The 27,617-nt window shown below is 34.0% G+C and overlaps 1 protein-coding gene across 1 annotated transcript in view; it reads left to right on the forward strand.

Moving 5' to 3' along the window:
* Positions 1–2,432: 2,432 nt before the first annotated feature.
* LOC150092542 (putative fatty acyl-CoA reductase CG5065) overlaps positions 2,433–27,617 on the forward strand; it is a 65,950-nt gene continuing 40,765 nt past the window's right edge. The window contains exons 1-4 of the mRNA XM_090414230.1: positions 2,433–2,520; positions 12,132–12,253; positions 15,346–15,465; positions 22,220–22,336. Of these exons, the coding sequence (XP_090270356.1) occupies positions 2,433–2,520; positions 12,132–12,253; positions 15,346–15,465; positions 22,220–22,336 (447 nt within the window). The remainder of the gene's footprint in view (positions 2,521–12,131; positions 12,254–15,345; positions 15,466–22,219; positions 22,337–27,617) is intronic.

The following is a 27,617-nucleotide window of genomic DNA, read 5'->3' on the forward strand; positions in this document are numbered from 1 at the left end:
CCGCAGCTCAGTCGTTAATGGCGATACCCATTGGTTGGAAAAAATGTGGGTTCGAATCCCATCTAGGGAAGCGAAGATCCTGTTAAAAGCTTTTAAAATGAAGATGAGTTAGCTGTCTCCAATAGAGGAAAGGTTTTTTTTTTCGATACCTCAGGTTAATGTATCTATTTATTTACTTCGTTTCCGTAAGCAGGAAAACTGACCATGACACCCACAGACATTGAACACCTTCTGTTAATCGACGCAATAGAGAAAGTGGACTGAATTAAACCATTGACCAGAGGCTTCTGCTATCGCTTAAGGGCAGAAGGAGGAAGTAATCACAATATTAGTCACAATGTAGTGGAGGAAGTAGTCACAATATTACGGGCCTGTTACTTAATGTTACAAAGAATTGAAAGACCTCGATTAATCTGTCCTATTAATCGAGGATTTTAATATTGCAGGGATGTGACCATGAAGGATGAAATAATAGTATAATTCTGGGTATACTAATTAAAGATAAGGAAAATAAAATATTATTAGTAAGAGATTTTAACATGGGGACACTGACTAGTAAATGTCATTGCTGATTTAAATAATTAAAGTAATTGAATTTTTATTAAATAATTGGCATGTGCTAAACTTATTTTGAGAAGTAAATTTCATAACAAATATCGAGTTGATTGGATAAATAATGATATTCTTTAAGAAACTCATCGAAGGAAAAGAACTATGAATATGCATAGACATGAGAGACAACCAGTGTTAACTAAATTAGTAATTAAAGATTATAAAGAAATATATTAATTACACTACTAGGAATGTTAAAAGTAATCTAAAACTATTTTTTAGATCTTTAAAATGAAGTAAAGAGCTTTCACAGTTTAGACGGTAATGATATCCTCTAAAGTGAAAGGGCCTGGGTTGGAATTCCTTCTAGAAGGAGAATCTTTTATAAATGCTTCTCAGCTGAATGGAAATTATTCGGCCTCATACGGAAGTGGCAGAGATTTCTCTCCCAGAAACTATGGCTTTTTTTTCCTTTGTGCAAACCAGCCAAGAAATACACAGTTTACAGACAAATAAACTTGCAGATAGGATTAACCTTCCGAATTTGTTTTCTTGGATACCAAATTAACCGTATATGTCGGCGTATAGGACGACCGGCATATAAGACTAGGACTAAATTTTAGGCTATTTTTAGGTTTTAAGCTTATGTTGGTTGTATAAGACGACCCCCCCAATTTCTTCTTTCTTATATTAATGCAACGTTAGATTTTGTTGTTATATTCGTTATTTTTATATCTATGCATATCTGTTATTTTTTTGCATAGCATAGATTTAGTATTTACGCGAATTACCCCGAATTATGGCTGATGGAATCAAGTTAAAACCAATGATCATCTTTAAACGTAAAACTAAACCTAAGATAAAATTTCTTTCAGGTGTTTTTTGTACATTTTCACAAAAGAAAGGATGGATGGACGAAAATGGTGTGAAATTATGGATAAATAATGTACGGAACGCGCGACCAAGAGGTATAATGAAGAAACGCAGTTTATTAGTGTGGGATATGTTTCGTAGTCGTTTAACTGAGAATACTAAAAGTCATCTAGAAAAATAACACAAAAATTGCTGTTATACCAGGTGGTTTAACTTCTATGTTGCAACCACTATACTTCTGCTCGAACAAACCATTTAAAGATCACATGCGAGAAGAGTGGAATAATTGGATGTTGACTAGTGAAAAATCATTTACAGACGGAATCATTTACATGGAATAAAGTAAAAGTAGAGACTGAAGTAAAATCATTTAAAAAGTGTGGTATCTCTAATCTTATGCATGATACGGAAGATGATCTGTTGTAGGACACTGATGACCATGAAGACGAAATCAATTCACCGGATTCGAACTGGGATCTACATGACAATCATTTAAATTATGAATCTGAAGAACTAATTTCAACAGATGATGAAGAAAATTAGCATGAAAATTGAGGTTAATAATTATTATTTGTTTTTTAAGACTTACATCTATTGTAATAATTTAAATAAATTTATGTAATAACAAAAATTAATGTTATTTGTTTACAAACACTGCCTATTTTCTTATACAACGATGTATTGTAACTACCTAAATGTTCATCCAAGAAATTAAGCTTTCCTTTTTATACTCGTATAAGACGACCCATGATTTCTAGGGATTTTCTGTAGTATTTCAGAGTCCTCTTATACGCCGACATATACGGTACGTGTCTATAAAGGATCATTTAGCCTAATACTTAAAAGGAAAAATGAAAATAATAGGAATTATGGATAATAGAATATAATCAAGAATAATAGACTCTTCCATTACAGTTCTCAACAATTCACGGAAGAATTTAATAAGTATTTTTAGGGATGTCAAAGAATTGAGTGTGTATGTGAATAGTACTCACCACAATAGGTTAATGGCAATTAATGACGTAACAGCGAAAGAAGAAATTGTTGATATCTTAAGAAATGATTTAGGAATGGACGATGTTATCATCTTTGTTGGTAAGCAGATACATGTCAAGGTTATTTAACAATCTTCAATGAATTGCTGAGATTGGAAATACATTTGATTAGAAATTGGCAAGGGTTATTCTCTGGTTTTTGTTCCAGAAAGTCTTATTAGTATTATGGACAAACTAATGGAATAACTAATTAGGTATCGTATCAGAATATCCTTGCTATCGTGATACGATACCTAATTGAGGAGAGATCGATTATGACAAACCTGTTTATTATAGGAAGAGGTCACGAGAGAAGTAGACCAAGGCAATGGATATGATGGGTTTTTTTCTGTCTATTTTCTTTTTTTCCCTTGTTTTTTAGAAAGGCATTCGATGCTGTTGTGCGCAGAACCTGCTGTCCATCATGCAGCAACATTTTAACTTAACATTTTAAGATCCAGATGGTCTGGAACAGGATACCTAGGGTTCAACAGTTATTTATTTATTTTTATATTTATATATATATATATATATATATATATATATATATATATATATATATATATATATATATATATATATATATATATATATATATATATATTTAAGAATTTTTTAAGGTTGTTAAGAATAAAATTTCCAAGTGAAATCATTAGAGACCTAAAGCTGCATTATTTATTCTTTTAACAAAAGCGATTATTTTTAATAATCTAAAATGACCTTTCCATTACATGTAACAATTTTATAAAGCAAGCATTTTAAATTGCATTAAAATCCAAATGAATGAGAAAACATTGGATGGTATAATGGTAGAGGCTGTTCTTAAACATGGACGAAAGGAGCTTTGGAAATAACTGTTAAAAATCTGCTATACAACTCCAGCTACATCCAACATTCCATCACGATGGAGAGAAAGCCTAATAATGCCAAAACCCAAAACAGGCAATCTAAACAACCTAGAAAATTACAAAGTAATCATACTACTTCCTACCATACAAAAATCTATAACAGAATGCTTCTAAACCGAAGCTAAAAGGAACAAGAGAAAATCTTCCCTTAAACATCGTAGATTTCTCAAAGTCTTCGATTCAATCAATAAATAAAGGATACTCCAAATTCTCAGTTATTATGGTATACCCTTGAAAATGGTCAAAACAAATAGCCGAACCATACAAGAATTACCATGCAATGGTTGAGTAGATATGACTGAGAGCTTTTCTTTTTCACTAAAGTTTTTCAGAGATACTTTTTGACACCAAAGAGTATCTCAGAAGAACTCTAGTTCTTACAGGAAATAGGTACATAACTCTTGAAGATTTTTTCTTGAAAAGAAAGAATAACTATTTTTTACAATTCACTCCTTCATGGGGTAAATTGTAAAACATAAAATGTAATAATAATTAAATTACAGATTAATTTTAAGAGTTCTTCCAATTAGAGTGCATCACTTTACGTGAGTGTGCATCAATGTTTTGTTTTCTTTTTCAAGCATGTATTTATTTATTTCTACTCTGTCATTTGCTATTGTCACATGGCACACTATTCATATGATGCTAAAAAATTGATGGGTGGATATACTTTAGTTCATGATGTACAAAAAATACGGTTAAGAGTATCACTCATAAAAATTTCAAATTTTTATTCGTCAAATATTCTCGAAATTTTCTTTATAAAAGAAACGATACACAAAAAGAATATGGCCGCCATTTAGAAATCTTTAGTTTGAAAATGCAAATAAGAAATCAAAAGCACGCACATTACACATTACAATCGTAGGAAAATATCAGAAATTAGGCAATCTGAAAATACGCTGTGATCAAATACAAATTTGTAAATCATTAGAATGTGGATCCTTAGATTAGAAATGGGACAGTAGAATAAATCTAAAAAATTTCTTCCATTTAAAGGATAGGGTGACATAACTCACTTTAATCAAAATGCAAAATTCTTTGGCTTCAATTTAATTTTAATTTGATTGCTATTCTCATTAGCAAGTCTGTGCAAAGATCGATTAAGTAACATTGTTAAAACAAAAGTGAGTCTCTTCCTTAAAGGAGAATCACAAACACAACAAGCCCCTCCCTCTTTCTTACTCATGTAAGGAAGGAAAGACAGCAATGTCAATCGTCGCTTATCGCTATTCTTAGCTAGCTCGACTTTCACTTTCCGTGAACTAAACAGTTCCCCACTAACTCCTGCTTATAAGATTCTGACCTTGTTCTTAAATGAACTCATTCCACTCACTTCCACATATCACTGTCTCTCTCTCTCTCTCTCTCTCTCTCTCTCTCTCTCTCTCTCTCTCTCTCTCTCTCTCCTAGTTCCCTTTCAAAAACTTTTCCGCATACACGATGCACTCTTGTCACTCAATATGACCTTTCTTCGTACTTCGCTGTTCACAAATTGAAATTAAATCAAATCGTGTCTCCTAAGTTCAAGGTCAGCGGAAATGAAGTCCATATGTAAATCATTCTCCATTACCGGCTCTGCAGAATAACGGGATTGCCTTTATTAAGACTAACGGACAATTCGTGATTTATGCTTCTGTTATAAAGCATGTGAATCATCCTTTGGAGATGTGACAGCCATTTTTCTCACCACTTTATGATTATAAGGAATAGTTAAAACTCAACTACACGTCGATCTTTAAAAAAAAGAAAAAAAAACCATGGCTACTTACTTAAAATGACAGTACTTAAAAAACTATTATCTGTCAGCTAATAGTTTATTTTCTCTTTGTCATTCAATATTCATTTAAACCAACCAAACCGATGCATTTCTATGTTCTCTTTCCCACTAACTTTGTGAATTTTATCAGCCTCATACCAGTTCATAACTAGACTTGTAGTAACTGCGCTCAACATATAAGCCCAAGAAACAATACTCAAAAAATATTCCATGTAAACAGAGCCGTAAAACTTCAAGGACATGAAAAACTATTGTATTAAGCGTAGCTACACTGTTAGCTAGCGAATGGATATACGAAGTTAAAGAGCATACAGTTAGAAGCAGCGGCTAACAAACATCACAAATAAATACCAACAATTTCATTTTCGCTATAGTAGAAAAAGAATGTAGGTACATAGTCCAGAAATTGGAGTGAAATGCTATACATTATATTGCGGTTCATTGCGCCCTTCATTGGAATAAGCCTAAGTTCGATTCTAGTCGTGACGGGAGGAATCTTTATGTTGGCTTTTTTTAATTGAAGGTGAGTTAGCCGATCTCATACGGAGGTTAGCAGGGTTTTTCATCCCGCATACAGACAAATCGGACCTTCAGAACACAGGCAGTTTACAGACAAAAAATACTAGTTGTTGTGGTGGTGGAGGTGGGCGGTAGATGGAGATGATTCGTAGTCGTGGTTGAGACAGTTGTAGGTGTCCTCCCGCGATGAGTCTTTGGACTCCTTGGAGGTGTAAGGAATATTTTTTTTTATTACATTGCATACATTTGTTACAGTTATTACATACATTGCATACATTTGATTACATATGATACATTACTTACATTTGTTTACATATGATACTTACATTACGTACATTTGTTTACATATAATGCATACATTACATATATTGATTTACAAGTGATACGTACATTACATGCATTTGGTTACATATGATACATTTTGGATGAGAAGTAATTTCTCTGCTTTCATCCTCGAAGCTTATATGTAAGCTTATCTGAGGATGACACTAGTTAGTTATTATTTATTGTTTTTTTTGCTGTGTTGGGGAGCTACGAAATCTATGATTGAGAAATTCGCGTGCGCGCATGCACACACACACACACACACACACACACACACACACACACACACACACACACACACACACACACACACACACACACACACACACACACACACACACACACACACACACACACACACACACACACACACACACAATAACTTGGAATGTATTGATGCGTCGCTGAACTGGAAGCCTGAGCGAATATATTGTGTTTCATTAAGTTTGTATGGTATTTTGGGTGCGTGTTTCTTGTTCATAGTATGTCCTTAGAGCTCTTTTCTCGCTATTCTTGTTTGTAAGGTTTCTGTATTCAAATGGTAATTTGTTTATCATGTCTGGGACGTAGAAGTTTCGTGGCCTTTCCGTAGTGATTATTGTATTTATATGTGATATAATTAGTTATCTGAGGTCTTGTTATACGGTATGTATTTCTGACTGTCCTGTAGTTGGCATCGAAATAATGTTTTAGCAAAGCCGCATAGTGACATAAATGTTTTGCTGTCAGCATTTTGTGTTCTGACATTGCTCTTTGTTCCCAAAAGATCAGTTTTATCATTTTGTACTGTAGCGACATTAACCTATTTAATTTGTAGGGTGCGCAGAAAGCATACGTTGTTATAGCGTATCTTAGTATATTTTGGCATAGTGCTTTTTATATTAGTGTTTATAGGCGTATGGGAACTATGTCTTTTAACCTGTAGAGTTTGCCACTTACTGTTCGGAGTTTGATGTGTAGATGGTTTATGTGGCTATTCCAGTTCATATCTGCATCGAAGTAAATTCCAAGGTATCGTAATGTTTCAACCTGAGTGATTGTAGTGGTTTTGCTGTTCTCTGTGTTTTTTATGTTGGAAAGTGGATGTTGGATGGTTTTATATTTGTTATCAACTGGTCGCGTCAGTGGATTTCTGAATATCATCAATTTTGTCTTGGGCCTGGCTCCCACTGAAGAGACCTCAACAAAGGTCGAAACTAGTCTGGGTAGTGGCCCTTCCCTTAATGCATAACATTATACATATCCGCAAGGAGATGTGTTTTGCATTATGGGAGATACTGAGATAGAAACGATGTAAGCTCGCCCCACCTTCGCAACGAGTTGTCTGGTGTTGTACTACCTTACTCCAGTCCTTTCCGCAAACCCGCAAACTTTGTTTGCTCACACTTGGATAAAGGATTAAACTAATAATAATAATAATAATAATAATAATAATAATAATAATAATAATAATAATAATAATAATAATAATAATAATATTTCAAATACCAGTACTCAGTCAGTGAGGTTCATTTCCTTACAGCGTTGCAGTAGTTTATAAATGCATCTTGTTTTGAAACGTAAAAAAATTTCGTCATTCAACTGTACTCTCTACCAAACCGTGTTTGGTATGATGCAAAAAAAGGGAATGACGACAGTCGATCTCGTAGTGTATTCCTCTGGAAAAGGGGATACTTATGTAGTTTCTCTTTAGCAAATGTGTCAATAAGAAAGCCTATTTTCTGTTCTTGACATACTAAAAGAATCAGAGAGTAACTAAACTAAATACGTAGCGTCTCTTTCCATTTCTTCAGGTAACTAGCAGTCAGTCAGTCTAGAAAGCTTGCTTCCGTCTTCTTTCTCCTTTCAGTTAGCTTTATGACTCCCCATTGAGGTAGTGGCAGGCCATTGTCCGGAGATTTATTGTTCCACGAAGAATCAGAACATCTAATGTATAATACTGCACGTCCGATGCTCTGATTATTGGCATAGTGAGAGTGCCAGATTGACAGTGCAACCTATAGAAGGTTGCATTCTAGAGAATTAGCATTGAAATGGCGGTTTTTAATTTAAATAAAAATATAATAATATACAAAACTATATCTCAAGATTGTAGAGCGTAGATAAAATTTAAATAAATTATATAAAATATATAAAAAATATTATATAATGTTATATAAAAATTAACATATATAATATACAATTAACATATATATGTTAATTATATTTTATATATAACATATGTAAAATATAATTAACATATATAAAATTGTTTTACAGTTTTATATATATTACTTTTTATTTTATTTTCATTTATTGTTTTAATATATACAGTATTATATCTATTTTCACGGAAAATACAAAATCCAGCAAGAGGGCGCTGACGATTGTACAGTTAAGTGAAGCCTAATAATAAGCAGCACTGTTCTACATTTTGAAATGTCTTTGTATATCATATAGTTACTAAATATGGCGTTAATTTGTGCCAAAGTTTGAGATGAGCTGTAGCCTAGACATCAGGGGGCTCACTATATACCTGTCTACCCTCATCTTTCTTCTTCTTTTTTTTTCTTATTGCTCTTTCCCCCAATGCTATTAGAGTATTTAAGGGCTCTCATACAGGGGGGGGGGGGTAGCCTTCTCTCCGAGATATTTACATTACTTAGTAGACTGAATTCTAAGGCACCCAACTGGCTTGGAAAAACAGACCAAATACCTCCTTAAAACGGATTTCATAAGAATTGACTGGCGTAGCAGCCAAGGCCAAAATGGGCATATTACTTCGCATGGAATATCCACTTCTCAGAATGAAGGACGGAGTCGACTTAATCCCATACGCGATAAGGAAACTGAATATTTATTCATATAATCTCAGAATTTCGTGAGAAGAAGAATATAATAATAACTGTGTACGCGACTAGGAAAAATAAAGTGAGATATACTTGAACTTCTTGAAACTAAAAGAGAAGATAAAATTACGGAAACTAACAAATATATATTTACATGCCACAGGGGAAAATTATGAGCAAGGAAGAATTGAAATTATGACTCAAAAAAGATGAAAAAATCTTGGATTTAAACCAATTTCACATAGAATTGCAACACGTAGATCGAAAATCAATACGCAGTTTGATTCGAGTGATGCAAACCTACATTCCAGTCATCCAGATGAAGAAATTTACAATTTTTTCCATGTGTTCTGTCTCTAGAATTCTTAGAAATAATATATATCAAGGAAAATTATAAAATTATAATTTTATAATTTTACATTTATAATTATAAAATTATAATGGGAGATTTAATTGTAAAGTAGACAAGAAACAACACGAGAAATTGCTTTAGGTATGCAAGGTGTAAACTAAAGAATTTGGAGAGAACAATGATTTACTGAATTTACAGAAAACCAGGGACTGCAATTGTAGGTGTACTTTCTTTAAAAAAACCGAAAGTAGAGCCGGAAATCCTTGAATGAAATCGATTATGTTATTGTTCATGTTAACAACATAAATCTAAATATTAGATTTATGTTGTCAACCAGTTTACGATTATGACAATAATAATGGGCTAGTGAGGACAAGGATAAAAATAAACATAAAACAAGATTAAAATTGGCAATGAAAGAAAAACATAATAAAAGTTGGAGGAAATTTGAAGGAAAGAATTATGAATAAATGAGACTTAACTGAGAGAATGGAGGAAATAGCTTCAACAATAATATAAGTTACTAAACGTTTAAGGAAATCATTACTAGCAAATAGAACAAACATGTAGAGAAAAACCCACTATACTGACCCTTGATTATATACAAAATTAGAAAAATTAAGGAAAAGGAGACGTAGGGGTAGCATGAAGGATGTGGAATTTGTAGAAATGTGGAAGTTAAATGAAAAGAAATTAGAAACGATAATGTTTTTCCCTATTACATTAAAAGAAGACTTCAGGAATGTAGCATGAGAAAATTGTGTAATTATTATCGATGAAAGAAATCTAAATCATTTACGTTATGCGAATGACATTGTTCTGTTAGGAAAAAGACTTAAGGAAGTAGTTCAGGAAATGTTAAAGCGACCTTGACAGAGAAAGCAGGAAGAAATGGTTTTGGAATTAAACTAAAATAGAATTTATGGCAAATCTGATTAAATTGAACGACAATCAACATATCAATCAGACTAAAGTGAACTAAAATAAGATAGTCCTATTGAAAATTATGGATGAATCTATTTAGATCTGTCAGTTATTTAGCTTTATTGTAAAACATGACAAAGAAATGAATTGAAGAATCACATTACGAAAGAAGCCATTTTGATTGCACTGAAAATCATCTGTTAGGAGATTTACTTGCATGTTTAAAAATAAAGCCATTTAATGTGTACATTATTCCAGTACTTGCCTATGGAAGTGAGACATGAAAAACGACTAAGAAAAACAAGACAGCTTGTTTATGACGCAAATAGTCTCGGAGGAATGCGTCATGTAACAAAAAAGAGATATATTAGAGAGACGACTAGAATTCAGAAAACTGCGAAGTTTGTAAAGCATGTAAATAAAGATGGGCTGATCATGAACATATTAAAGGTGAAAAAAATTAAAGAGAAGGAATGAAGAAGAACGAAATGTCGCCAAAGAGCAATATGGAGAGATTTCTACAAAGGTTTACACGAGATATTGGACATGGGCTAAAGACAGACATAACTGTCCAATTAAGGGGAAGGCCTATATCCAGTAGTGGGTGGAAGGAGGCTGAAGAAGAAGGAGTGGAAATCAATTGAGGGTGAACGGAGTGGGAAATTATTGTAAAATAATGACACATCCTATATGTGAAAAATACTTACAATAAATAATGTACTTTTTTAAATATGTTATAATTAATCACATACAGACCACACCATAATATAGATTTAATTCAAGTATGCGTAATAAGCAACCTTGAATATTTTTAAACAAAGTAGCTTCAATTATTTATTAAATCGCATATATTAGAATCTATATTTAGATATAAATAATCGACGTTAACGAAGGTTGAAAGTGTTGGATTTTTGGTCGGCATTTCAGAACGAGTAATCAGAAATCAACTCTAAAATAGATTATCATGCCATAGTAGCAACTTAAGCCGCTGCTGTTTTTGAAGACTGCGTTTTATGTTTAGCATCAAAATCAAATGAGTTCCTTCCGGAATATGTAAATAAATTTGTGAATTGTGCCAACAGCAACATTCGTCTATTTAATGTTTGATTTCGTTAGAGAATCGAAAACTGGATTAACCATTTAATAAACCATCATCTCCTGAATTTTGATAAGTGTATAGAAACTGTGATTCGTTATTATTTTCAGTTTTTATTTATATGTAGAAAATACCAAAATGAGTGCAACTGTCAAAACTCATGTTCTGTAGAAAATCCCATATAAAGGACTTTGTTCTAGTGGGAATTTTCTTGCTTTGGAATCCAGATGCAAGGAAATTTTGTTGTTCGACCGAGCTACAGAAATTCTCTGCCCGCTGATGAGGGCTGGAAGGCAGTTGTCAACTATTTTATAAATAGTTGAAACATTATTATTGCATATTTTTGTAAACTACAGGCCTTAAGTCACTTGCAAAATCGCATCTATATGTTTACTCATAAACTGGAGGAGTAAACATCGCAAGTATTACTGATATTACTTTTTACCCTTAGCTAGTGAACAATGTGAATCCTATTCCTACTTGGTAATTAGAATTTAAAATATCTGAGAGATCTATTAGTTATACTTTGTGGTTGTTAAATAACTTTTTTAGATGAAAATTCTTATTTAAGATAAAACCTCTCATAAACTTTCATAACAAATGTATTCAAGCAGTTGCGAAATCTAAATGACCATCATCCATTACGGTTAATAGCGATTTTGAAAGACATCGTGTTCAAAATGCATAATTTTGCTAGAAGCCACTAATTTAGTGGCTTCTAGCAAAAGAATCTAGGAGTTAAAAATTTAATTGGCGAGTATATTTATGCACTTCTCTACTAAAGAAGCAATAAATAGTTCAGAGAATGGTAATAATATAAGATTTCGGGTGATAATAAACATTAACTATAGCTTTGATATTTTTCCCATGCCTTTACAATAATCAGATGCATTCTTCGTTATACCTATATACCGAGTTTTCTTTCAAAATATTTTTTTCAGATCTGGGACCACATGTTATTCAAAGTTTACCACAAAAAGCCAAAACAATGAAATCTGTACCACTTAACGGCAAGCCTTCGACGGAGTGGGATTCTGGTAGCGTAAATGGATTTGTTAAGCAGGTAAGAAACATAAGACAATATAGTGAAAATTGTCTGAACAGGAAGCTCTGCGATTATCCAGTTGTAATTCAGCTGGACCTTCAAAAAGTCATATTTTTGTTTCGAGGAAAATCGACCGCATAATACAATCTTATTATTATAGACAGGCACTTATGGCCATGGGAAATATTATATATACATTCATTTTTTATTATTATTATTATTTTAATTTTATAATTTTTATGATCTGTACTCTTAGTTGTGTGTTCAATACAGTGAGTAGGCAACAATCTACCTGAGCTTAGTTTTCCAGATGTAGTAGGTATGCTCAAGTTTCAAGGACTGCCATCACCGTATAAGTCGGAATAACTGATCTTTATTCGAAAATTCCTCCAATGGAATTCAAGGAACAATACTGTATGACAACTTTTTCCCAAAAAACATAATAGCATGAGATAAAAGCTAATAAAATATGCTTTTCGTTTTAATCGGTTTAATAGATGCTTTGATCATACCTTGAATATAACGAACAAAGGTCGCTAGTGATCTACTGAGGGTTGTATAAATTATAGAAAGCTTTATCGTTATATATATTGAAGATAAAATTAACATTTGCATGTGTTATCTGCATTATCAAACCTTGCAGGATTAACCATGTACGAAAGAGATACCGGTTGATTATTTTCAATGTTTAGGGAACCAGTCGTTAAAGGACCATTTCACATGCTCCTTTGCAGGTCAGTTAAAGGAAAGTTAGTAGGAAGTTGGTCTTGATCATCGGAAAATTACCAATATAACAGAAGTGAAGGAATATAGCAGTGTGCCTTTTAAACATCAATGGGAAGTGTTTCCCTCAAGTGTTTTAATAAAGAAGAGGCCATATTAGAACATATTAAGCATACTTGCTGTCTGGTGCACAGAGAAGACAGAAAATGTTTCATGGCCGAGGACCCAGTCACCGCTGCTCCATTTCTGCTATTGATTTCATCACTTATCCATTATCTGGAAACATTAAAACGTCTTAAATTTATTTCACAGTCTTTCCTTGTGTTTTGCCTCGCAGCACAAATGCGGTTGTTAGATGACCTGAATATTTGGCATCATCCTCATTTTTTTATTTTTATACACTGATCGTAGATGCATGCAACAACTTAAACAATCAACGCGAACAGACGAAAGCTAAATCTGCATCTTGTTCGACAGTAAAATCCTCTCCACTACTTACAAACACTAACACGATTGCTCGGTAACCTTTAGCTTGTTCCCCTCATGGAAAATATCTTTATTTTTATATTTCATATATTTTATTTATGGTATAATAGAGTTTTTGTAGCTCACTTGGTTTCGACGGTGCCATTTAGTTGGAAAGACCTGGGTTCAAATCCCGTCTGTGACTTGAACTTTATTCAGGGCTTCTCAATCCAAGGTGAGTTATCCGGTCTCGTAGAGAGGTGAAAGTTTTTTACCTGGACACACGGGAATTTTGTTTTCTTAGAACAGGCAGACCGGCTCAGAATACACATATTTACTAACAAAGAACACTGTTGGACAAGGAAGACAACGGGAAACCCTCTTGCTCTGTTATTATTCTCTAGGGAAGTTATTATTCTCTAGGGAAGCTAACCCACCAACCATTACTTTGAGGGAAACACACAGATATATGTCATTATATATAATTTGAAGGATTTCATATTGACAGATTGAACATGACATATGATTGGCTTCTTTTTTTTTTCTTTCTTTTTTTTTAATGTCAGTTGGAAATGAGTTATCGAGTCGCGGAGATGGCAAGGATTGCTTTCAGAAAACACGACTTTAACCGGAAAATCGCCTACGAATAAAAGCGATTAACCTACTTAAGGCCTTATATCCTTGACTGCTTTGGTCATGTACACACAAAATGTTTTTTTTTCTTTAAAATGCACCGAGACAATATACTTTGGTCTTATATATATATTCTTTGTTTTTATCATAATTTTCATATATTTATTATAAATTTTACCATATATTTTAGAACATTAATTTATTACTATCTGTACAGTCATTAACAGTTAAATCCATACATTAAGTCCAATTAAAAACACATCAAACCACTTCTCATTTTCTTCATTCTATCTTCCTCTGTTCTTAGGAAGAGTCTTTCTCATGATTTTCCCCCGATAATTAACTTCCCCTTCCTAGGTTATCAAGGAACTTGTTAATCGATTCCTTCTTTCTCCTCGGCCACTTGTCCACAACAAGTGGACAAGTAGCCGAGTCCACAACACAACACGTGCGCTGTTGTGTTATGAATCTTGAGACCTCTCGCGTATGGAGTCAATAAAAAAATATTAGATATGCTTTCTTTGGCTAACTTTTACATATAGCTTTTTCTACCTTAATACGGTTCCCACACCATTTGTGGTGGAACACCAAAAACAACACCAGAACTAGTCAGCGATCCTGAAGAGGGAAATCCAACTGACAAGCCATCTAATACCTGGTTGAATTTATTCTTTCACAATCTGTTTCTACGTTTTTTAGTCTAGATACCATCATGAACATTCGATCTAACCGTAAACCATAATCTCTCTCTTCCCGCCCCCCTCCACATCTATAAAAATGTAAGCATTAGCTTGCAACGTCCATACATAGTCCATCTACGAACTTCTTCTATCATCCCCTTCTGTTCCTCTTTATTCGCCTTTATCTCCATTCGTGGCAAAGCTTTCCTGTTTTGTTCGGCATTAATGGCGAACCATTAAAATCGGTATTTGTTAAGCTCTTTCCATGTTCCATGCTCCATTCGTGGGATGATGAGAATATAGATTTTGTGAAGTTTCGTGTGTAGAATTCATGTAAAAAAAACATAATTTATACGAGCTTGATTCACTGTTATTTGTACTAACGATCGAAATAATTTTCTAAATTTCAAGAATTGCAGAAAAAGTCCGTAGGATGGCTCTGTATGTTTCGCTGATTGATATTTGTCTACTTGTCCATTTCACGTACATTTCAGTTGTCTTTATTTTGATTTGTCACTTACAGAAATATTCGTAATACGTTGTTTCTGTGTACTTTGCCTTACTTATATTTCTAACTCGAATTTGTTCTTTTTTTTTTCAATGCTTCAGGTTAAAAAGCAGGCTGTTACAACACTGGTGGAAGACATGACAATGGAAACTTCCTCAATCAAAAATTTTTACAAGGGGCGGTCGGTGTTCATCACAGGGGCGACAGGATTTGTAGGAAAGGTAAGTTTTTTCTTTTTTAATCCTTGTTTTTTTTTCCTTAATAATTCGGACAGATATGCTTCCGAGGACGGAAACACACGTAAAATAACAAGTATTTTCTCTTATTCATTCAGTAAGAAAAAAAAAAAAATACTCTGACAGCCCTTCCTATAAGGCAAAATGAAATTTCGAACAAATTTGCTAAATTATTTCTTTTAGTCGATTGTTTAATTATGAACATTTTTTTCCACAGGCACTATAACAGTAACCCATAATTAACAATAAAATATTCAACATACATAAATATCCAACCTGTATGAATTGAAGCGAACTGTAGTACTTTACTTTTTACATTGTATCATAAGTGAGTACATGAGGCGTTTGTGACATTGCAAAGTTAATATTTTCGTTACACCTGACTCAAAAGGGTCAAATCTAATTGTAAAAAACTATCTTGCATTTTTCTTACACAAGCATTTATAATAATGATAAACTACCTTAATTGGGATTATATTCCTAATATTTGATTTTACCAGTATCTTTTCTTACATCTTGTAATAAATCCGTGTTACTTATTTGTCTCTTGAACTAAATAAATGCACCAAGCCCGTGTGATTATTACATCTGAATTTTTGGCGAAGGATTTTGGTTATTGGTTATCCCACGTGCAAATCTTGAAAATAGTGAGATAACCCTTCCCATCCTATCCAGACGCATACTGCTGCTTTTTTTTTTTTAATTCATACGGTAGTTGATATTAAGTTGTATTATCTGGAAGTGCATTCTGAAAATGACTCAATCGGGAAGATATGAAAGCAAACCAGTCCATAGGAGGAAAAATAATTTATCACTTTGGAGAATCAGATGTTAAAACCGAAGTTTTTGACGAATTCGTGTAATGCATGATATTTGTGTATTGACAATTAAACATGCTCGCAATGCTGAGCCATACAGAAAGATTAAGGGACAGAAGTATATACGGTATGTAAATTATTGCTGTTATGAATCGGTTACTAGTCTTCCTGTAAACGGATGCTTTCTCGTTTTGTTTTTCGTTGAAGGGATTAGCTTTTCTTTCGCATGCCATTAATGGCGAACCATTAAAATCCGGTATTTGTTAAATACAGGATTGTTTTCATACTTAATAAAAAATTAACGGAATTTTCTTGCTTTATTTTATTTTTTTTTTTTTAATTTTTCAATATTCCATGTGCACTCAAGGTCCTCTGCTCTGAAGAGTTTATTTCGAAATACTACCTACCTCACCACGAGATCTTTCGTATCTTGCTCGTCAGGATTCTCACAATGAAGGAATAACGATCTGGGCTGCTTTCGAAAAACAAATCACGCGTCCCCACCCCCTCAGCGTCGGCTGCTAACTTCAGCTTTTTAGACAGCTAAGTCACTAATTTTTGCAACCAGCTAAGCTTAAAACCTTGGACTGGGATCAAAGCATTACACTTCTGGGTTGTGGCTGAACACCGGATGTAGAAAGAATACCACACGATGCGATTTAGATCGCTGCCGGTCTTCCGCTAAATTAAATCTAGTAGTCGTCGACAGTGGAATTATTTGCATAATTTTTACACCTTTTAATTTTAAAACACTCCTACGCCTGGGTAACTCGTGTGTATCCTATCCACAATGGATTGCAAACTCCTATGGTACACTAGAACAGAGGGTGGGCCGAGAATTAAATAATCCAGTTCTCTTTTTCATTCACTGTGCGTCTCCAATAAGCAACTGGGTATCGAATGAAAATCGGTCTCCTAAAGACACGCCATCCATAGCGCTGTGTAGAATACGAACTCAACCTTTTCGAAAGCGGATCGTTCACTCTGCCAACCAAGCCGACAGTCATTCTATTAGAAAAAAAAATAATAATTTAAAAGGCGCAGAAAGTGTAACCAGAGCTTAAGTGGAGTAGGTATTTGGAAACGGTTCATCGGAACCAATCCAGAGTTCAAGAACGTCTTACCTAGAAAATCATTTTTCTTCGTTACATTGCTATCTTCAATTGACTGCTGTAAAATAACACGAAATAAATATTTTTTTTTTTAATAATTCAGCTTGGAAAGAGCATTAGCCAGTGGCGCACCCAGAGGGGAAACAAGGGCCCTGCCTCCCCCCCCCCCAAAGAAAAAGGAAAAAGACGCTAGAAAATTTTCCAAAAATCTTTTCCTAATTAATAAACTTCTTTTTTTTTTTTTATTTAGTCTTCTATTTCTCTACTACTTATGAATTAGCGATCGTTACAGGTGCGCAGTCATAGAGGTCGTATGCGGTGCGTAGTGTGTATTCTCAAATCGTCTACTCAACTCGACCCCCTCCCCCCCAAGATTAAACCCTAAGTGCGCTACTGGCATTAACAAAATGGCATTGGATAAAGCAACTAGGCGACAGATGGTTAGCGACAAATGTTACGGGGAAAAAAAAAAAACGTAATTTTGTTCTTATAATTACGGCTATTATAGCCTGTTTTTTGTTTAGGAGTGTCCCTTATTTTAAATACATTGGCTATTATTACTCAAAAAAAAAAAGGGGTATATATATTTTAGGGCATTATGGGTGAGTATAGAAGGCAATTATGGCAGAATAAAAGAGGTAGAAAAATTATGTACATACCTTGTTTTGAGTCTACGATGCCTTCCAATTCCATGATCCTGCTTAAGGTTGTTTATAAAGGGGGGGGGGGGGAGGAAGGGAGCGTGGGAGTGTGTTTTGACGTGGGAAAATAAATTTGGAAACCCGGGTTATGTATTATATATATATATATATATATATATATATATATATATATATATATATATATATATATATATATATATATATATATATATATATATATATATATATATATATATATATATATAGTTTAGGGGCGCATTTTGTGGGGGGGGAAAGGTTTACTTATGTGGAAACTGGGGCAGGGGAGGGAGTTAACGAGGTGCGGACCGTTTCGGTCGACTGACCATCATCCATACGTATATATATTATTAATACACAACCCGGGTTTCCAAATTTATTTTCTCGCGTCAAAACACACCCTTACGCTCCCTTCCCCCCCTTTATAAACAACCTTCAGCAGGATCATGAAATTGGAAGACATCCTGGAATCAAAAGAAGATATGTACAAGATTTTTCCACCTCTTTTATTCTGCCATAATTGTCTTCTGTACTCACCCATAATGCCCTAAAATATATATACCCCCTTTTTTTTTTAGTAATAATAGCCAATGTATTTAAAATAAGGGACACTCCTTAACAAAAGCAAGCTATAATAGCCGTAATTATATTAATAGTGTTTAAGAGGAGTAGCATGGGAATTTTCCCAGAAACTATACCTAATTTACGTAATTTTATTCTTTCATAATAATGATTCTGTAGTTAAGAATCTTATGGACTAGAAATTAAGATCGTTAGAATCGGCCCATTTCCAAAAAACTGCTTCACTGCCGGATGCATTTCATAATAAATGCATAACCCAGTACAGTGAATTGATTTGGGACTATATTCTGCAACAGAGTTAACCAATAACTTTCTTTTTTTCGCCTGGGCATCGTATTTTGCTATTGTGCATCTGCGTATTCTCTACACGGACATAATACAGGTTTTGTATAGCGGTATTTTCCATTAAAGAGAGAAATAATAAACCCACACTTTACTTTGGCGGTTAAACGAAGAATGAGTAATAACTAATTTATGAAACTTCAGTTTATATTAATGGGAAATTGGCCGAAGGACGGCAACAGCCCCGAGCACGAAGGCGCTGTGCCTTTCGCACCACTAGCATGTAGGTCAGTGATGGCGAACTCATGGCCCTTAATATGTCAAGAACCTAAGTGGAATACTTAATGTTTCTTTGAAACACGTGTCGTTTTGTACATCTAAAGTTAACAAGTTCTTTTACACTAAACGGGAAAGAACCCCGAGATCCCCTCAGGTGGCGCGAATGGGGGGGAAGGAGAAATAGTTGGCTTCCAGTGAAACGAAAGTCACGCTGAGACAATTTAGTGGGTAATCAACCACGCGCAAGGCGTCAAGGTGAAATGGGATCATAACCCAGAATTAAGTCCGGGTGTTCATGCCCTGCGAGACAAAATTAAGAAAAGGACTGCAAACTGCGTGTTTCTGGAAAGAATATCTCGACACCACTGCATAGCGACTTTAATAAATCAGTGGAAACATCCAAAATTTGTTTTCTGTTTAAATAATGGTTCGTAAAATCCACGAGGATTTTACGTATTAAAATCTAACCTAGCAATTCAAACCCTATGGGAACTTTTAAAATTTTCATTCTCACTAGTCGCTCTTTATTCAATTAATTTAAGTTTTGGGGGTGGCAACTTAATTATAATAAAGTGAAAAGGAATAACCTTGGAAGTTTCCACACTTTGTCTAGAAAAGGCTTTGTCATCACTGGTGTAGACGGCACTCCTAGACATCTAAATTGCTGTTTCGTGTGCGTGCTGTTTAAGGCTTTCTTTGGAAGACCCCCAGTGATATTTAAATAAAAGCAGTATTAAAAGATAATCCGAAGTTCTCGTTTAATCGTGGATAACCGACTTGAGGGGATTTTGGTGATTCTCAATGGATAATACCACGAACTACATTTTTTTTCTTTTAATAGTTGAAAAATAACGATATCGCATATCCAAAACAATTCTTTCATTTGACTTCTAATTCGCGTTTTACTGAATATGTAGCAAAATTTTTACAAACACATTCGGCTCCCAATGAAAGCAAACACGCTTAACATCCTTACAGATTCTTTCTCCTTTGTGGCCTTAGTTATCTACAAAAAGTATCTAAAATAAAATATTTGGATTCCTTTTTTGGTTATCCTCTATTGTTTCCTTCATATACGGTACATTACGAATATTTCAGATAGTGGACGTCCTTGTTTCTTCTCCTGATTCTTCAAATGTTTTTTCGTGCAGGCTGTACTGTGGTTTAATAAATATATAGTTAAGTGTCTTGTTCAGAAGCATTCTTTGTGATCTAGGAATGCGAAATATTTCAGTTATTTTAAGTGACTAAAGGAGCAATGCAGAATCTTCCTGCATAATGCTATAAACTTCTAGTGAACCTCACGCATTTCGTGTACATTTATAACTTTTAAAGACTAGGGTTGTGCCTGTTCTTCAGTATCTGGAAAGTATTTTATAGTTTGTTCAATAAACTTATGAGGTTTACATAGCTATTCCCGTTTTAAGGAAATCTGCTACATACTGTTTTTTGTTAATCATTATGTTAACTTAACAATTATCCTGCTGTTTTCTGTGAAATTTGAAGTATTTTTTATGCTATTTTTTTTCTCTTGAATTGTTTCATCTTCAGATTTTGAATTTCGCATATTTAATATGCGCAGTTTTTTGTTTTCCTTCAATTATATTCCTCATTTCAGCATATGAGAGCCTTTGCTTTATAAAAGACTTGGCCGCAACGTAATTTTGCAAAAAAAAAAAAAAAAAAAAAAAATCGGTGAAAGCAACAGTTAATCGTGAGCAACTAATACGATGGGAATTCTATTAGTACTAACTATTGCTCCCGCGATGCCGTCGAGTTTGCCACTGAGTGAATAAAGTATTTTTTTCTCACAGTAATGACTCATAATTTGCAACATAACCGGTTTCCTCTTTGTATCCTAATAACACTGTCTAAACATTATCAGCCTCTATTGCCTTTAATAGGATCCTCCCATCTCCTATACGGTCTACCAGATTTTCTTTTTGAGTCTAGGATACATGTCTGTTATTCTTGAAGTCCGTTTTTTATACGTGCTATGTCCTGCTCAGCTTTTGTTATAGATAGCATATACCATATCTTTAAATCCAGATTTGTGTTTTCTTTATTTCAATGTCTTATGTGATTTTCTTGTTTATTTTACAAACTCTTCTTTCTATTGTCCTCTTTATTCCTTTTTTTATGTTCCATCTCTCGCTGCCATAGGTTATTCCTAGCAAAATAATACTGTTGAAAAAGGTTTGCTCTTATTTTAAAGCCATCAATCCATTTTCTGGTTTGTAATGGCGTCTTGTAAAGATGCAAAACAGCTTCTTGGAAAGCTTCTATTAATCTGACATTATTGTTCATTTCGATTGTTTTTTCTAAATCAATGAGGCATCTATCTTCAATAGCATTGTGTGGGTTGGAGTTGCGATCGAAGCAAAAGTCGATGTATTGTGTAATATGAATATTCTCCATTCCCCAATGGAGAATATTCGTATTAGACAAGACAGATGATCATAGAAAATCAAAGATGGTTTTTCGTTTGATAACTCATGAGCTGAGAAATCCCTTTCTGTACCAAAGATTCTTGTCAACGACTCAAATCAAACCTCTTTTTCTCCTGGTTGTGAATAGCAGGATATCAGAAAAACTTCATCGTTTTGTTAATGGTCTACTTCCCAAACGAGCAGACCATTAACAGAAAGCGAAAAACTTCAAATAACTTATTTTTCTAAATTGGATATTATTCTAATATTCATTTAAGCTGTTTTAGGTACACTCTAAATATTTTGCTAGCTAAATATGAATCCACTTTACCGTTGATGTTATCAACAAAACATGATTTCAATGGATCTGTTGGACGCTATTCAGAGATCCATGTTTCAATGGATCTCTGAATAACGCAGGCTATACAATATGTATCGATAAGAATAACATTTCAAATATTAGATAGTCCTGAAATTTTGCTTATTAAAACATTGCTTCTAAGATTTCTATAAAGAAGCAAAAATAATTAAGTTCTGTTAAATACAATTTTTCGTAGATTCTCCTCGAAAAACTTCTTAGGTCATGTGAAGAAATTAAAAATGTGTACGTCCTTCTACGAACCAAAAAGGAGAGAGATTATCAGAAGAGGTTGAACGACTTGCTTAACGAACCGGTAGGTCCAGTTTGAAATGATTCAAAGCTGTTAAACATTTTTTTAATTTAAAAAGCTTTAATTTTGGAATCTTTCCTAGTCCTTCACCTGGTTAGAAATGTTTGTAATTAATGCTAAGTTTGATTTTATAGTGTGAATTTAATATTAGTAAACCGGCTCACCAGCATGAGCCAAATAAAACTAGTTAATTTTAGAATTCTTCTACCCATTTCTGCATTTTACATTTACAGCACAACTCTCCTTAGTTAGCACAAATAACCTCCGAAATATAACATGTTGATGGCACTCAACTGCCCCAAGTAGTGTGTATAGTGAACTTCGGAATTTGTCTGAAAAACTAAATAGACGCGATGTCTGCAACCTGGGTCTTAAAACCAATAAGAGAAGGAAACTTCTACTCAGATGTAGAAAGATGTCAAGGAATAGCTTCCGTAATTTTCAAAGGGAAAACGCCTTTTACGGTATTGATGAAATACTAATTTTATCGAACTAAGTAACGCTGATACTATGCTTTAAATACATTCTAAACCATCATTGGACTAGTATCGAATTTCTTCCTCATTAAAACACGTTACATGAGTTTGGGGGCAGTAGCAACCCAGAACATCTTTTCGAGAAGACTGTTTTCAGAGTTCTTCCGTTGACAGTTGATTTTCAATTTACTTAACTTAGCAATGAGGCATCCAAATAAGCTTGTTACTCAAATATTCTGAAGCCATTTGTTCATTTTTTGCATATGTACAGCTAGGCAATCCTCGATGCATTGTTAAATCTCAAATTTGAACTTTTCATAACCGTGAAAATGAGACGTGGAAAAATCAATGTGGAATCCATTCCACAAATGTCTCGAATTCCAACATCAGTTAGGCCCTTCAGTCCAACAGCGTCTGTTTAACAAACACGAATTTCTTCGATCGTTGCTCATTTCCCCTTTCTCATACGTTGCTTTCTTCAAACAGGTCATCCAAGAGCAGATTCGGTTTAGGTAAGAAATCCATCACTTTCCACAATTCCTGGTGGAAGAATTCTAGAATGTAGCTGTTATTCAAATTACGTTCACGAGAAATGGCCTGCTATAAGAAAGCTGGAAGAGAAAAAATAAAATGATCTCAAAACATTTTCCGCCCCACAATACAGTGAATACTAGAGGGTTTCGAGGTGTAAAATCATCCAGCTACTATAGAGTTGGATTCCATATGAAATTAGTGGCATGATATCAGACTGCAAACTGGAATAATTTCTTGATCCCGTAAGCTTCATCCTCCATATAAACATCCAAATATGTAATTTTTGGTCGCTAGAGTAAGGATTCTGAATTGCGTTATAAATAATAGTAAATGCCATGTTACTGATGTAATATGATTCTTCTTTCGTGGATAGGAGACAAAACTGCATGATATGCATATATCATGAAATTATCTTACTGACATGTTGCCATTAGTTATATCTACTACATAATCAGTTGAATTTATTTCTTTTCGAAGATAAGGTGATCAATTAACTCCACCCATACTAGGCAATGATTCAGAACTCAATTACTCGCACGTAGCGGTATTTCGCCAGCTGGAAATATTTTCTCGCCTTGGCGAGTAATTTCCAAGTAATTTGTTTTCTTAAATTACAAAAACATGAATACTAATCATTATAGGGGCTCTTTGATTTATTGGGATATGTTAAAATGGGGGGGGTGGTCTTGGGCGAGTTGGTTTTATTATTGCGTGGCGAGTAAGATTCTTCATAATTTGTCGAGCCCTAAAATTAACTTCTCTGTGGGGAAGAAGTCTTCGTTTCCATTGCTTATTTACTACATATCAGAACGAATGACATCCTTTCTTCAAATTTCCATGGCAAATGATGGAATATGCTCCGGATCTCGGAACTTTGCTCAATCCTATTTTTCTTTGGAGACGCTGATCTGAACTCATGTCCAAGATTTTCTGTACGTATAATCATTAAGAAACCTTAGGTTACTCCATGATTTAGAGCTTCAAGATCTTCCATACATTCCTTCAACATTGCTCTCCCAATCATTCTCCAATGGAGCGAATAGCCATCGATACTAATTCTATCAACCAGTCTTTCTCGAAAGATATTTCACTTCATGTGACCCTTTTACGTTTTGATAATATCCAGCTCAAGACATTACTCTTGAGCTAACAGCTTACATACTACCGTTTCCTGGCACAAAAACATTGTCTCAATACCAGAATCTAAAATCTATCAGAACAATCCAATTAAGAGGTAATCCCCATTTCGAATTCATTTCAGTGATGAGTGCCGTTTCTCTTCTAATGAATTCTCTTAAGGGCGTAATTCTGTTCAAACTAACCGAAGTATCATCATATAAACGGCGGTGGATGCATCCTATTTGTCGGTGGATGCATTTCCCTGGAATATGAACGGTTCTGCTCAGTGGTAAGGTGAGCCTGTCACTGTGTGGAAAACAACGCTGAGTTGGGCGATCTTTTGGTCACTCGTAGGAGTGGTCCGGAGGATCACCTAATTTTTAGAGAGAGACCTTTTACTTAAACAGCTTCTCTGACGAAAACCAATGAGTTTGAAACAGCTGTCAGACTAGTGAAACCTATCAAAATGGACCAACAGAAGGCAACACGAGCGCATTTAGCGTTCGTGGTGCTTTTTCTATTGGGTTCGGCTAGGGCAACACGTAGTATGGCGGCGGGTGTATTCCCCACAGCTCTATAATCAATTTTTGCACGAAAACTTTATAGTTTCTGTATTCGGCTTTGAAATGTTGTTGGATTTAATATCCACTTAATTTATATCATTTATGCCGATTAAGGCAAGTAATTAAATGTCTTAAATGACGATCTTAAAAATGACAATTTTTAAAATGAAGAGACTATCTGTTTTTGAAGTATTACGAAAGCAACAGAAATCATTAAAGCAGTAATACCAGCGAAAACGATTTTTAAAACAGTTTTCTTGTTTAACCAGGCTTGCAGAAATTATGCATGACCAAGTGATCATATCACCTAAATCTCTCTCGTACTGCCTTAGCATTTCCAAGAATTGAAGGTTTTCCGGCATAAAAATCAATATTAAACTAGTTACATCGAAAATTTATGCCTACAGTAAATACCGGAAACTAGTTTTTAAAAGACTCCCAAAGCAGAAGACATGCAGCATTCCAAAGCTATTACTGTGCTTTCTCATTATACGACTTTATTTTTTTAGGTCTTCCTTTCCAACCAATAGTTGGGCACACTTACAATCAACTGGGTTTCTTTTACGCCAATTCATGCATTCGATGATCAATGGTTTTTCTTCACGCTCAAGCAAGTAGCGCATGTTATGAATATTTATACTCCAGAGATGACTAATCTTTTTCTGGCTACAATTCCATTCTTTAATCTTTGGAACCCCGCCATTAAATCATCCCTGAAAAGTATTATGGAAATGTCATCCCACTGCACTCTTTTCTAAAAGAATGCAAAAAAAAAATCTACTTAATCCCACCCACTGCGCTTTCTAGAAATCTTAAGGGAATGTCAGTGTAAAATCTATTCTTGTCGAGCCATAAGATCCTGCTTATGTCACTTGGCAGATTACTGAGTAAGATCAGTGTCAAATCTCCACCCTCAAACTCTGCGCTGACTTAATTACATAAAGTTGGAGATTAGTGAATGCGGGTTTGTCAGATTTATAATCAAATATTTGGCCCAAGTAGGAAGCATTCAGCTAATGTTCAAAGTTATATTTTATGTCGGAACACACCATTTGAAACTAAGAATATCGGCATTCTTGAATACCAATTAGTAAACTAAACATTGTTTAGTTTACTAATTGAGGTTACTTTAAAAAAGACAACTGGCAAACAATTAATGAAAAGAAAATAACTAAAGAAGAATTTGAAATCAGCATGAAAGAAACAAGAAAGGGAAAATCACCTGGAGAAGATAAGCTAGGTTCAGAACTATATAAATACGCAGGAACAAGATTCAAAGAAAGACTCTTATTATTTTTAAATAAACTTTATTCAATGTATCCCCCCAATAGAATGGAAAAAAAAGCAATTGTGATTCCCATCTTTAAAAAAAGTTAATAGAGATAACCCTAAAAACTGAAGAGGTACCAGTTTATTAAATTCCTGTTACAAAATAAAAAAGCAGAATCTTAAATAACAAACTAATGAAATATTCCAAAAACTTTATTTTAGAAGTACAGAATGGATTTAGAAAAGGACGATCATGTATAGACCCGGAATTTTGCCTAAAATTAATAATAGAGAAAAGAAGAATACAATTTAGAAACACATTACATTTATTCATCATCATGCGTATCAAGGATTTAGGCCTAACATGGCCTGTTCCGGCCTTAGAAGTCATCGTTGAATTGTTTAAGAGGACGTCCTGGTTTTCTTTTTCCTAATGGCTTGTACTTTAAGGCTTGTTTTGGTAATCTTTCTGTTTTCATTCTTTGAATGTGTTCCATCCATTTATGTTTATATTTTTTTTCAATTACTGGTTCTAGGTTTAATTCTTTCATAATATCTTCGTTTCTTTTGTTATCAAATGGAGTATACGTTGCAGTTTTTCTCATGAACTTCATTTCTGTCGTTATTAATCTTTGTCTTTTTGTTTAATTATCCAGATTTCGCTTCCATACATTAAGACTGGTAGGGCTGATGTATTGTATACTTTAAGCTTGGTTTGTTTTTGAACTAGGTTTGGTTTAAATATAGTTAATTACACCTGTTACTTCTAAATATTTTGCAATCATACATCCTAGGTAGTTAAATGAATTCACCTGTTCTAAGATCTTGTTATCTATTACTATTTTAGTTCTTGCTGGATCTTGTCCTTTAAAGGCCATAGTTTTTGATTTTTCCGTTGATATTATCATACCATAATCTTTGGATATCGCATTTAGATCTAAAATAGCTTTCTGTAAGTTATCTTCAGAATTTGTAATTATTATTTGATCGTCGACAAAGAGGAGAGTGTTTAAGTTAACTGTAAGAGAAAGTTTAATTCCTTGATGTAAATTTTTATTCCATTTTATTATTTTATTTCAGTAGATATTAAAAAGAGTTGCTGAAATGGGACACCCCTCTCGGACCCCGTGGTTTATCTCTCTTGTATATGATAGCTCGTGATTTAATCTTATTTGTATTTGATTATTTTCATATATACTTGTTGGTAGCTTTTAGGATATTATTTGGTATTTGTCTTTCTTTTAATATGTTAAATAATGTTTCTTTTAACTTTGTCAAATGCTTTTTCAAAGTCAATAAATGCAATATGTGTTTCTAGATTGT

The sequence above is a fragment of the Typopeltis vanoorti genome, chromosome 25, assembly GCF_054136105.1.
Source record: "Typopeltis vanoorti isolate ZY-2024b chromosome 25, IOZ_Tvanoo_1.0, whole genome shotgun sequence".
Taxonomy (NCBI): Eukaryota; Metazoa; Arthropoda; class Arachnida; order Uropygi; family Thelyphonidae; genus Typopeltis; species Typopeltis vanoorti.